The sequence below is a fragment of the Argentina silus genome (assembly GCF_951799395.1).
Source record: "Argentina silus genome assembly, chromosome: 10".
Classification (NCBI taxonomy): domain Eukaryota; kingdom Metazoa; phylum Chordata; class Actinopteri; order Argentiniformes; family Argentinidae; genus Argentina; species Argentina silus.
In genome coordinates, this window is record NC_139664.1 from 16,975,465 (window position 1) to 16,989,204 (window position 13,740).

Sequence of the window (13,740 nt, forward strand, 5' to 3'; positions counted from 1 at the left end):
ATGCAAAGAGGGTCGTGTGTCTGTCTGTCAGTCCCCCCCCCCCCCCCCCCCACCACCACCCCCCCCCCCCCCACCACCACCCCCCCAATCCTCCTTCACTGGGTTAAAAGACTAAGGGACACCCCTCTTCTCCACTATGTATGGTTTGTGACACCCAGGTAAAGAAGAAAAACACAGTTGTTGAGATATGTCTTGGTCCACGTGGTACCTCAGTTGTTACTCTACATAGGGCAGGGTTCAATTCTAGCTCATTGACAATTCACTGTTTTATTTGGTATTTTGTCAATGTGCTCATGTGCCCGCGCACACACACACACACGCACACACACACACCACAAATAATCAGGAACAGTCCAATTTGAGTAAAGTACTTTGCTACGGCACACACATCCAATCCTATAGCTAACTATCAGGTATCAGAACACCCAGCGTCCTGCGTCATTGATGTACATTATATCCCGTACGTCCAATCACCTTCCATTCAGTGATGTCATATTCCATTCCATTCAATGATGTCATATTCCATTCCATTCAATGATGTCATATCCCATTCCATTCAATGATGTCATATCCCATTCCATTCATTTGGCCTTACCATCTCATCACAACAATCCCATAATCATAATAAGTGAAAACAAAATTCACATTAGTGCAAAAATAACTACTCTCCTTGAGAGCAATAAATGAACAAATCAACAAGAACACATAGAAATGTGAAACCATTTGACACAAATTAAAATACAAAGAAATATAAAGTGGCACCGGCATTCAATAAGAGAACTAAGAGTAGAAAGTCTAATCCAACTGCATTCAGTTTCAACCCCTTCCTTCAGGCTGTGCTCTAAGGCACGTATGTTATACCGGGGTCGTACATCCCATCATGTTTTCCCTGTCTCATTCTATTTCTTTATCTCTCTCTATTTCACACACACACACACACACACACACACGCGCATACACACACACGCACACACACACACAGACTCACAGACTCACACACACACACACACCACTCACTTACACACCACGCACACACACACACAGACTCACACACAGACTCACACACAGACTCACACACACACACACACACACACACACACACACACACACACACACACACACACACACACACACACACACACACACACACACACACACACACACACACACAGATAATCTGGACAGAAATTCCAAGGGGAAACATAATGGACATACAACAGGCCTCAGTTATCCACATTCATACAAGTTCCGGTAACCTTTAGTATCATTTTGGAGTTAAGTCTGAAGTGATCATGACTGCATTATTATTATATTCCATAAACATTCCACGAGGCAGAAGCTAACAGGATCTCAGAGAGGGATGATGTTGAGGGCCAGGCTAAATGGGCTGAACGCATAGAGACTTGCACCCTCTAGTGGCCAAGCTGCTATTCTACTAGTTTCACTCAATACAACGCTAATGTGAAAAATGCTACGCTTTTCTGTCCTTTTACAGTCAGATCATGAGTGGTTTGTCTTTTCCAGCCATCTTCAGTGGCTCCAGAACTGACGAGACTAGAGAGAACTTTGACACAGATGACGTAAAAGGCCGGAGATGGTCTGTCTGGCTGACAATAAGTCTAACGCCAAAGACCAGTCGATTGGAGCCTCCCACGATAGCAGTGGGTTTGTGCGTTAAGACACAGAGTAGCAACTCGGGCCGTTGCGCCATTGTCTTACGACAGATAGTGCGACTCCGTCCACACCGATGTTGTTCGGACGAAGCGGTGTCGCGCTAGAATGAAGATACCTAACGTTAGACAATGACCATTGCGTTTGGCTGATCACCTTACCAACTGCTCAACTCAAATCCAAAGTTCTTATGTTTCTGCATAACATCAGTCTCTCATACTCCATACCCTATAGTATCAGGTTCTGTGTATTATTCCATGTAAAGACGTTAGACAATGGCAATTGCGTTCGACTGATCAACTGATCACCAATTGTCCAACTAAAATCCAAAGTTCTTCTGTTTCTGGCTAACATCAGTCTCTCATACTCTGTGATACTCTAGTATCAGGTTGTGTGTATTATTCCATGTAAAGATGTTTACTGCCCACATCACCATTAACACCAGTTCGTATTCTAGGAGAACTGAGATACACACGGTAAGGCAAGGTCTGTGACAACATCATAGTCAGTAGTAGTACAGGGGGACAAATGATACTGTAACACACGTCACATGGGGGTTCAGTTCACACGGTAGGCTCTGCATACAAATACCCAGTCTGTCTGGGTGCACTGATATTACATGATTAGAATATAGGGTTCAGTCACAGGATGTTTTAGCTCCTTCGTGTGAGAGAGACCGCAGCCTCTCTGGTCAACAGCTCTCTGAAGCCATTCAGATAGCAGCCAGCGCACTCACTGGTTCAGGCTTCTGTCCATCTGACTCCGCCAGCCAATCCCCTATCCCCTCTCAGAACAGAGATCAGCAGGGGTCAGGGGTCAGGGGTTAGGGGCGGGTCATTCTTGAGCTGCAGCTCGTGTTCGGAGCCCGTGCCCACGTCCGAGTCGAAGAGGGAGTGGTCCGTGTCGGGTGTGTGCGGGTGTGTGTGTGTGTGTGTGTGTGGGCCAGAGGGGCTGCCGGGCGTGCTAGGCGTGCTGGGAGTCTCCTCCATGGTGTCTGTCCGGGAGAACAGGCCCAGGTCCATCAGGCCCAGGTCCATCAGGCCCAGGTCCAGTAGGCCTGTAGGGGAGACACGTCCTCCACTACTGCTGCTGTCAGTGTCTCCATCTCCATCATAGTACAGGTCCTCGATGTCCACGTACCACTCAGGCCAGAACCTCCTTCTCATACGCTCACAGAACATGGCCAGGTTAATCAGCTCCCCTGTACGCAGAAACACAGTGGGGAAATATGTTTTGAATAATAATCATTGGTTACCCGTGAGAAGATTAATTACCTCAGATTTGTATGTCCACAGATATCTAAAATAAGGTACTTTCATCTCTAATTTCTCTCTAGTGGTGTTTTCTAGACCATGTTTGAAGTCATGTTTTTGAGTCCTCAACGTTTCAACAAACACTGCAGCGCACACCACAGGCTTTGACTGCCATCCTGTGGACGAAACAGACAACTACATTTTTTGGACACAAATATCTATCCATCCCTTTCCAAAAACCTGTTTGTGTGGGACTATTACCACTTCAAAGACCTGTCCAGACACTACCGTGACCTCCGCCTTGCCCTTCCTCCCTAGACTCTTGTCTAGAGATCTGAAGGGACTGGAAAGGTATAATTCAAAATAAGTGGCCAGAGTACTGCTATCTTGCTATGTAATCATATCAGATCTACACCAGCGTCCAGGGTAAAGGGGCTGTCAGCGGTAGTTTGTGGACAGAGCCAACAGTGACAGACCTTGGCGGTGGGCGACCTCACCTTTGATGAGTTGCTCTGGGCGCGTGCCAGGCAGCGTCCACATGGCCTGGGCCAGGTGACCAAACACCGTGGCGTCTAACGTGGTCATCTTGGGCCCCATGAAATACTTCTTGTCTCCTGTGGGACGGAGAAGCACCAAGGGTCAGCAAGACAGCCATCTTTACAAGGAGCCATTAACATTGCATATAGGTGGGGGGGGGGGGCCTGATCCTAGATCAGCACTCTGAGACGCTTTGTGAATACGGGCTGAACAGAGAGTCTGAATATACCGCCTGCTGTTACAGCTGTTTTATATCTATATCTATCTATCTATCTATCTATCTGTCTATCTATCTATCTATCTGTCTGTCTGTCTGTCTGTCTGTCTATATTTCACACACTGTTTTGACCTTTCCTCCATCTTTGTATCCATATTGGTCAAGGTGGAGCTGGTGGAGGTAGACATCGGAGGACAGGCTCATTGTAATGTCTACCTCAACCAGCCTCCCCTGGTGTCCACACTGGGAGAAACATTGTCTTCCCACAGGGGAAGCAGTACAGAGTAATGGAAATCCATTTTAAAGCCAATAAAAGTTGGGTTCAAGTTCAAATGGAGCAGATTAAGGTGGTCTATATACTTTTACTCTAAAATCAATGATCATTCTCTGCTCTTTCCCCCCTAAAAAAGCCATTAGGAAGTCATCTGGGAGCCAGAAAGGCAGTACATCTATCTTACCGCTAGAGGGCGTGTCATATGAGGGTGAGAGTTGAGCATGGAGGACAATATCGATTACTATGGAGCTAAAACCTAGACAGTCTCTTTATCGCCTTGTGTAAAGTCAGCCTTCTCTTGCCCTCTTCTTAACCCCCCTATGCCTCTCCTCAACTCTCTCCCCTCCCCCATTCCCCTCTCCTCCTCTTCTCTTCCCTCCCCTCCCCTGTACTCCTCCCTATCCCGTCTCCTCTCCTCTCCTTTCCTCTCCCCCATACTCCTCTCCCCCTATACTCCTCCCCTCCCACCTCTCCCCCATTCTCCTCTCCTCCTCTTCCCTCCCCTCCCCTCTCCTTTCCTCTCCCCCTATACTCCAACCCTCCACCACCCCCACCCCCCACCCCCATACCACCCCCCCCCCCCTCTCCGCCCCACCCGCGTACCCAGCAGAGCGGCGAGTGTCCTCATGTCCTTCTCCATCAGGGCGTAGACCTGCTCCTTGGAGAAGCGTCCGATGCCGTGGCCGTACATCTCCCTCTGCACCATGCTGCCGTTCAGGTGGCTGAGGATCCACTTGAGGGCGTCGCTCAGGGGACCCGTCACCGCCAGCATCTTCTGGGTCTCCTCCAGGTTGTCCACCCACTGGCAGTAAGCTAGCGTCCTGCCCACACACAGAGACACATCCAGATATGTACAGTACATGTCTATGATTACTATTAGACACAGGTGTTCCACCTAGACGTATGCTAGACTAGGGTCCTGCAAAGAGATTCTGCATACAGTACCAGTCCAAAGTTTGGACACACCTTGAGTGGGCAAAGCTGTCATCAAAGCAAAAGGTGGCTACTTTGAAGAATCTAAAATGTAAACCATATTCTGGTTTGTTTAACACTTTTTTGTTTACTACATCATTCCATATGTGTTCCTTCATAGTTCTGATGTCTTCAATATTAATCTACAATGTAGAAAATAATCCAAATAAAGAAAAAACATTGTTTTTGTGTGTCCAAACTTTTGACTGGTACAGTATGCTAGTCTACCGTCCCGCAAAGAGATTCTGTATACATTCAACGCACGCAGACACACGAAGGTTATCAACACCATGGTTAGACACAACAGTCTCGCATGGAGACTCACAGATTTCGGATCTTTGTCTCAACAAGACTACAGCTAAACACACAGTGATACACCCTGGTACTGTACATACTTAAATACTGTACTGTATGTCTCTGGGGCAGGGAGAGAGAAGATAAGTGAATAACAGACTCTCCTACCGGAAGGATCAGATCCCGTCTCTTATCCCAAGCCAGTCATCAGCTTTGTGTAACTCACTACCAATCGACCTGCAGGGCCCTAATCAATAACTCACAGGTACACCGCTTCCTCTCCTCCACATCCTCCCTTCAGCATCCATCAACCCCTCATCCATCCATCCCTCCATCCCTCCATCCCTCCATCCCTCCATCCAAACATGGGTTCCAGTTCACTGGCAGCACTAACATCTACTGTATGATGTCTGGATATTGTATTACATTGGGGGTGAGTGGGGGTGGGGGGGTGGGGGGGGTGCTTAAGTGCTTAAGAGGACACTATTCATACTGACAGAGACACTGTGTTCTGGTGGGCTAGCTAGCGACAAGCCAGCCTGCTAACAGCCCCGCGGGGAGACAGGAAGCAGTGAGAAAGCGGCGCGCTGGGAGAGAAACCCTCCGTCTGTCTCAATAACTGTCAATTCCCGTCCCAGAGGAAAGGGCACTGGGACGGCGGAGAGGGGGAGGCTGGTGGCGGTAGACATCGGCGGAGGACGGGCTCGTTGTAATACACGGAACGGAATGAGGAGTGGTATCAAACACGCCGTAGCAGCAGCCGGTATATTCGGACTCTCTGTACGGCCCGTATTCACAAAGCATCTCGGAGTGCTGATCTAGGATTAGGTCCCCCCCCCCCCCCCCCGTCCATGTCATCTTATTCATTATGCTGTAGAACAGTGGTTCCCAAACTTTTAACAGTCATGTACCCCCTGAGACACTCTACATCCTACTGAGTACCCCATTGTGATAATATACACATAAATATAGACATTGTGATAATATTATTCTGTTGGATAGGGTGCATGCATTTATTTTTGGTACTAAGACTGCGGCTATTCAACAGCACTGTTTGGGAAGGTAAACGTGTACCCCACTTTGACAATAGTGGCTCTAGAAGGCAAAACACAGGTCCTAGATCAGCAGTCCTACTTTAAAGGTGTTTTGTGAATAGTGGCCTATGTGACTCCAGTGTAGACTGTCCTTGTCCTGTTGTCTCCTCTGGGCTGGAGGGACGGCCACTCCTGTAACATGATCTGTGTCTCTCAGACGGGGGGGGTAAGAGAGCAGTGCATCACGATAAATGACAAGTCTGCTCCTAATACGCCGATCTGACTGAATCATCTGACCAGCTTGGGTCCTCTTAGAGGGCCCCTCTGTTTGTTACTGGTACATCTGGGCTCTGTTGGATGAAATCTATGCAGAATATTAGATCAGGGCCAAATCCTAATCAGGAATCAATACGTACGCATCACTGAAGGTATTCAAATGAACACATCCACATAGCAGGCGATAGGCCAAAATAGGCCTACTAAAACCTTCTAAAACGATTTCATCGCTCCAATGTCGATAATTATGTTCTATAAAACGCACACACACACAATCTTTAACGAACCGAGTGGACCCGTGATGAAATCCAGCAGAAGGCGACCGTCTCTTACAGAGCAGCTTTTCACACCAGACCCCCCCCCGCCCCCGTCCATGTCGTTATGGCAACATCGATCATGCTAATTTGCCTGAGTCTGAAGAGCTGTGTGTGACACATCATCACACTGTAGCCTGTGATGTTAGCCTGCAGCTGGTATCACAAAGAGCAGCAAGGCCCCCCCCCCCACCCCCCCCGCCCCTCCCAGCCCTGCACAGGCTTAAATAATGTAATCAATAACCCTTTGTGAGTCTAAACATAGCCTGTTCAGAGAGGGAGAGGTGGTGTAAGGTACAGAGAGGAAGAGAGGGGGGGGGGGGGGCTGGGACTGCGATGGTGCATCTCCTCATTCATAAAAAAAAAAAAAAAAAGGTGTACAGACTGACAGTGACTGACCTTTCATAAGAACACAGGTACTGTGGAGAAGAGATTGCCTCAGAACTAAAATAAACATGACAGTCCCATGATCAAGGGACAGACCAGGGGAAAACAGGGAGAAGTAAACAGAGCATACACACACACACACACACGCTCTCTTCTCACACACGCTCTCTTCTCACACACACTCTCTTCTCACACACACTCTCTTCTCACACACACTCTCTTCTCAGCGTCTTCGACTTTCGTGTGTATTCTCTGAAGCTCTCGGACGGATCTCGAAAGAGATATCAGACAGACAGATGAACCAGCGTTCGCACGCAAGGCGAAGGAACGCATTTGAAATCCATCCTTGGGGCGCTCAGCACACTAAGGCGCATACCATATTATCGCAAGGTCCCTGGTTCGATTCCGGACATCGACATATCCTGCATGTCATCCCTCCTCTCTCTCTCTCTCACCCATCCTTCCTGTCAATCTCTACTGTCTCTATCCCAATAAAGCAGAAATGCCCTAAAAAAAAAATATATATATTTTTTTTTTAAAGAAAAAAAAAAAAGCCTCTTCCTTTGGGTCATCACCCCTCTCTCTAACATCACTGGACATGATGGGCCAGAGCGATCTATCTCTATCCTTTCTTTTTCTCATCTTTCCGACAGTGTTCGATCAGTGATTACACTTCCAGGAAGGGAGGGATGACGGAGACGCTGTTTTCTCAATAATGGAACAGCGTCTAGGCCCAGGCAGAGCAGGGAGAAAGAGGCAGAGTGTTTTTTCCGTGCAGGAGCGGCGCTCCCCAGGGCGAACATCTCAGTGACTCACCACTAGAACAGAGGAGTGAGAGTGAGAGTGAGAGTGAGAGGGTGAGTCAGAGGTGTTATCGGAGAAGGGACTACAGTGGAACTATCAGTCAAATGCTTTATTTGCCACACAATCAGATTGTTAGGAATGTGTTATTTATTGTTCCCCACCCACAACACAACACACACACACACACACACACACAGATCAGAGGCTCAGCCGTAGTTTGGCACCCCAGGAGCAATTAGAAGGTTCTTGCTCAAGGGCACAACGGCAGCGGTAGGCACCTAATGATGCCAGCACCAGCGACCTACCGATTGCTGGCTGGCCTCTCTAACCTCTAGGCTACCTGCCATCCAAAGGGCTTACAGCACCAGGTATTCCCAGACGGGCTCCCATCCAAGTACTAACCCGGCTCGACCCTGCTTAGCTTCCGAGATCTGGCGTGTTTCAGGGTGGTTTGGCCGTAAAAGACTAGAGTGAGTGGTTCTGTTCTAATACGGTTCTCAGGTACTCTCCTGTCAGCAATGTCCCTCAGCTGTACTCTCTACCATTCCTCATGGTCCTCAGAGAGGAGAATCATGTCCACAGCCCAGCAGTTTCAGCACAAGCAACACATCATCATAAAGCAACACACAGTACAGTGTGACAGTAAGTATGTTGTTGCTTGTATTGTAACTGATGGGCTGTGGAAATGATTCTCCTCTCTGAGGAAAATATGCTATCTATCTAACTACACCCATACTAGCATACTATGTTATTGTATTATTGTATTGGCCATGCATTCTTAATGGTATGCTAATGTGGCTAGTGGAACGTGACCACGAGTGACTCACCAGTGGAGATATCGCTCAATCGTCTTGGTGACAACGAGTGTTTATGTTCCAATAAGCAGACTAGCATACCTCTTAGAATATATTCCATATTAGGCGATATGAGCGATATTATGGCCGTGTATTCTTCTAGATGATTCTCAATGGTATTCTAGTGGGAATATTGGAACGTGGGCGACGAGGAGAGATGACTCACCAGTAGAGGTGCTCCTCCACCATCTTGGTGACGGCGCGGGACACAGCCCTCTCCTGGGGACTCAGGCTCTTGTTGAGGTTGACGCCCAGCTTCTCCTCCAGGAAGTCGATGATGAACTCTGACCCCGACACCTGCTCGTGGTTGTACTCGATCCACGGCATTTTGCCCTGGGGCGACAGCTTCCCATCAAAGTAGTTCTGGAGAGGAGAGGGGAAACATACGGTTACCATACCTACGGTTGATGCATACGCTCTCTTGTTGTGGCTGAGCGTTTGAAGTTTTACATGTGTTTTACATGTACAGCATTTGTACTTTACATGTGACCTGGATCGAAGAATATTTGTTTTCTCTTCCAGACACTTAAGGTGTACTTGAATTTGCTTTTGTGAGGCAATGGAACCAATGGAATGATCCGGAAAACTGAAAAACCCAGTCCAATTGACATAGGACTGGGAGGGAAAGTAAAAAAATCAAGGTATATTTGAAGAAAAAACGAATATAGTTTCTCCCCAGGAGGTCTGAGCACACACTGGGCCCGCTGTGCTGTCACCTACCTGGTAGGGCAGGTCCACCATGCGTAGGTAGGTCTCCATCTTGAGGCAGAACGGTGAGAGGCTGGGGACGCCGGTCTTTGGCCTGGAGAACTGGTGGAGGATGATGGCGTCTTTAGAGTCCAACTCCTGCTCCTTCCTAAACACACGCACGCACACACACACACACACACACACACACACACACACACACACACACACACACACACACACAGACAGACACAGAAAACTGAAATCATTAAAGGGAATAAGGTACAGGGTGTGTTTTTGTTGTTGTTTTACACAGAGATGGAAAAACACATACACACAAACAGAACATGAAGCTGGCTGAACACCACGGGTGAGGCAGCAGCTGTACAGGTGGCAGCCACGTTATCAAGCCCCCCTCCTCTCTCTCTGAAAACAGGTCTCTCTTCAAAAAGAGATGTTAACCTCTCTAACCTTTTAAATAGGAAAATTGCTGCTGTTTCTAGGCCAGTGTGACGTGAGACAAATACCACGGCTCGTCCTGATTGGAGGAGAGCGGGGCTCTTAGAAACCTCTCTGGGAGGCTAGGGTCTCACCTGGTGCCAATTATAGCACCATGACACAACAGGAGAGCGTCTCTCTCTCTCTCCCTGAGCTCCTTGTCACTGGGAAACAGATCCCTTCACAACTCTCAACACAGCAAAGACGTGTGAGCCTAAAATGCACACTATTCATAATGTTTTTATACAACAGCCTACATGTTGAGGGTTGGTTGGTTGTTATTTATTGACTTCATTGATATTCAATACTGCAGAGATGCTGTAGGTCTGGGTTTCCCTTTCAATGGTCTCTCTGCCAGCGACGTATGAGGTTACAGTCATCACAGTAAGACTACTGATGAAAGCAACAGTATCCATTGGAGAGTCCTTGTGTTTCCACCAGGGGAGGCTGGCGGAGGTAGACATCGGAGGACGGGCTCATTGTAATGCACGAAATGGAATGAGGGTTGGTGTAAAACACGGAACTGAGATCTCTACCTCCACTGGTTTCCACCCCACTGTGTCTACATGGTACAGTAGGTGACTGACACTGACACATCTTTCTAGGCTTTAATAATTAAACACACACAGGGGCCTGGCAATCTCACACTTGCTTCGGTTCTTCTTCTTCTTTTTTTTTTTTTTAAATGTTATGAATTATATATATATCGTGTTAGAGAAAGTAGAGGTTGACAGTTACAGCTAAGTCAGTGACTGTACGCGTTTGATAACTTACTGAATTCAGTTTACGTCGTAAATACTTTCATTTTAATATCATGTAGGCCTGCAAGTTAAGTATCATGTAGAATAGGCCTACTAGACCTTATCAAAAAGGATGGTATTAAAATGTGTCCATGTTGTTCGAGCACAGGCTAGTCACAAGAACACGAGTTCCACCCACATCATATTCTCGCAAAATGTCGCTGTCCCTACAGCTATGGTGCTGAAACCGCGTTCATAGGCCTACAATAACAACGTCGCGTCCATCACAGTGTGGTGCTGAAACCCATAACTGAGCTCCTCATTGTAAAGATATACCTCGCGTCATAACATAACAATACATTGAGTTGCTTCAGAAAATAAGATGGCACGATACCAGTCTACAACTGGTTTATTTTTCAGTCAATATGTTTCTATCGAAAGAAAAATAAGCAGGCATAGGGTAAGACTACACTAAACGTGATTCAACAATGTTTCCGAAATGCAAAGCCAGAGTGTGTGACAGATTACACGGAGCATAGGGCAGCCTACTGTTACTGGATGTACTGTGTAGCAGGCCTAAACCCAAATCCTTGATTGACGACTGCGAGGACAGGAGCGCTATTCATCACATTAACAATAGGCCCGTCCGGACTAATCCCTCACTCTCAAAGATTAGACGGATTTCATTCAACGGGGTAGATTGATTCATCCGCTTTCACTCGCCTACTGTATCAATACGTTTCGGAGCAAACACAAAAACGTAGCAGGCTCACGTGAGAGGTCAGTAAAGGTCGTGACGACACTGCGGGGGCCGGAGGACCGGGTTATTCACGCGTAAATGGCTCAGTAGGCACAGTGCGTGAGCTGACGAGTGATTCAAAACACTGTAGGTTATTATTTTTTTTTTTTTTTTTTTTCATCTCGTGTCCTTCAAGAGAGAAAACATGCAAAGGCCTCGGCCAGCCGACATGCAAACTCATGCAGATCATATCAGGGAGATGGAATAAGCGTAAACAAACAACAGCCACATTCAGCTTTCAGAGATCTGTCAAGAGGAGCTGTGAAATGCACTGATGAGTCTTCATATCGTGCCCAGTGCCCATCCCTAACATCACATCCCATGATGTGAACAATATATAGACTTATGCCTATAGAATATTACTAGCCTTTAGATGTATCATCACATACCAGTGAATAATGTAGACATACTCAACATGCGTGATGTCTTTAAAATATAAAATGAATATGGAAACCAGATAGCATCGTTGCCTGCGTACCTGATGGCGAGCAGCTCATGCAGTAGGTAGGCAGCCGCGGCGAGGAGGGCACCACCAGTGAGATAGAGAGTCTTCTTCCACCAGGAGTCCGACCCCAATGCCGACATGATCCCACCGTAGTCCTGTAAAGGAGCCGCGACCATATACCCATAAAAAGACTGCGGCTCATCGGAGCCACATAGCCCGAAGGACAGGCTGTGATTCCGGCCGAGCTCAACCACACACGGCCGGGACGAGGCGAAACCGGCACTCCAGTACATTCTCTCTCTCAATCGCCTCCTGCGTCCACCCGAAAACCCCTGCCCGCTTCATCAATATGTCCCTACGTTGCTAAAGCATGGCGATGTGGAATGTAGTTGATCTGCCAAAACAAGGGAAATCAGCATCTTCGCCCCTGATGGTGCCCGGCTGCCCGCACCCTCCTCGGCTTCCTCCGCGACCGCTCGGAGCCTTTGTCTGTTCCAATGGAAACGAGTGATGTCACCGCGGCGGCACTCCCCTCACAGCTCAGTGGAAACAACAGCACGAGAGTTGATATACATATACATATACCATACATATTTACAACTTGTTCCCATTTGTAAATGTTGATTTATGCAAATATTATATAGCCAAATTATCTTGTATTCATCCTGTATCCCAAAAAGCATTTGATGATAATATACCGTGAGCATTTATTTTTGTAATTATTATATAGAGTCAATTCAATGAATTCTGTAATGTGTTGATCGAAAAACATTAGGCTTAGGCCTACAATATAAACTAATAATGAAATAGCCTATAGACTATACAATGAGCCGCACTTTCACATGTAGGCTACTGTAGCCAGGGGCGAATATTTGGTTCTAAGACAAATTAAATATCAATCTTAATGCAATGGATTATGCCAACATGTATCACTGACTTGTTCAAATGTAATACGTGCTTTAAATTGGTATTATTCAGCCATTTAGACGATTGCATGCGACACGAACAGGCTAATTCGATTCCTAGAAGTGCCTCCTCATCGTCACACCTTACTGTGTGCCTATCTATGGCCATCAGTCTTCATACTCACTCGGCAACAACTTAGAAAGTGTAAAAAAAAAAAGCATTCATCTTCAAGAATACATCCGGTCAATGTGTTTTCCGTTGTGATTGTTTTGGGCATATCTCTGTATTGCGAACACAACTTTGCTTGAGAAACGGGGATTCCGTAAGGGTTCTACAACCCCGAAGGTCAGTTACGTCATCGTAGGGACCCCAGCCGAGTCAGACCGAGTGCCAACCTCGGTGCCGCGCTCTCCCCCAAGACCGGTCCCGTTGGGCATCACATCTACTCGCGCAATTCATAATCGTTCTTGGCCTTGTCTATCTCGGTATGTCTAACTAATAGTACCACCTGCTGTTCCAATATTAAAATCTTTATACTCTATCCAAAATCTACACTGCAGACATTCTGCAAACAGCGTGGACAATCCCGCGGGGGGTGGACGAGCGCTCAGAAGTTAGGGAGGTATGTTGTACAGGTTTCAAAACAATAACAATTCATAATACTGGGATCAGCTTCATAATAGCATCAGCTCTCCTATCTCCGTTTCCATACTTGTTCTAATTTTGATAAGACAAATACAATGATGAATCAATCTGGAAACAAATTAATAAAGAGCCG

General features: G+C 47.0%; 1 protein-coding gene across 1 annotated transcript; it reads right to left on the minus strand.

Annotated features, from left to right (window-relative positions):
• Positions 1-2,480: 2,480 nt before the first annotated feature.
• Positions 2,481-12,349, minus strand: faxcb (failed axon connections homolog, metaxin like GST domain containing b; the record flags this gene model as incomplete). The annotated part of the gene is made up of 6 exons (XM_083678775.1): positions 2,481-2,872; positions 3,422-3,538; positions 4,556-4,773; positions 9,054-9,250; positions 9,608-9,743; positions 12,090-12,349. The coding sequence occupies 6 exons, from the start codon at positions 12,347-12,349 to the stop codon at positions 2,481-2,483; spliced, it is 1,320 nt and encodes a 439-aa protein (XP_083534901.1).
• Positions 12,350-13,740: the final 1,391 nt, after the last annotated feature.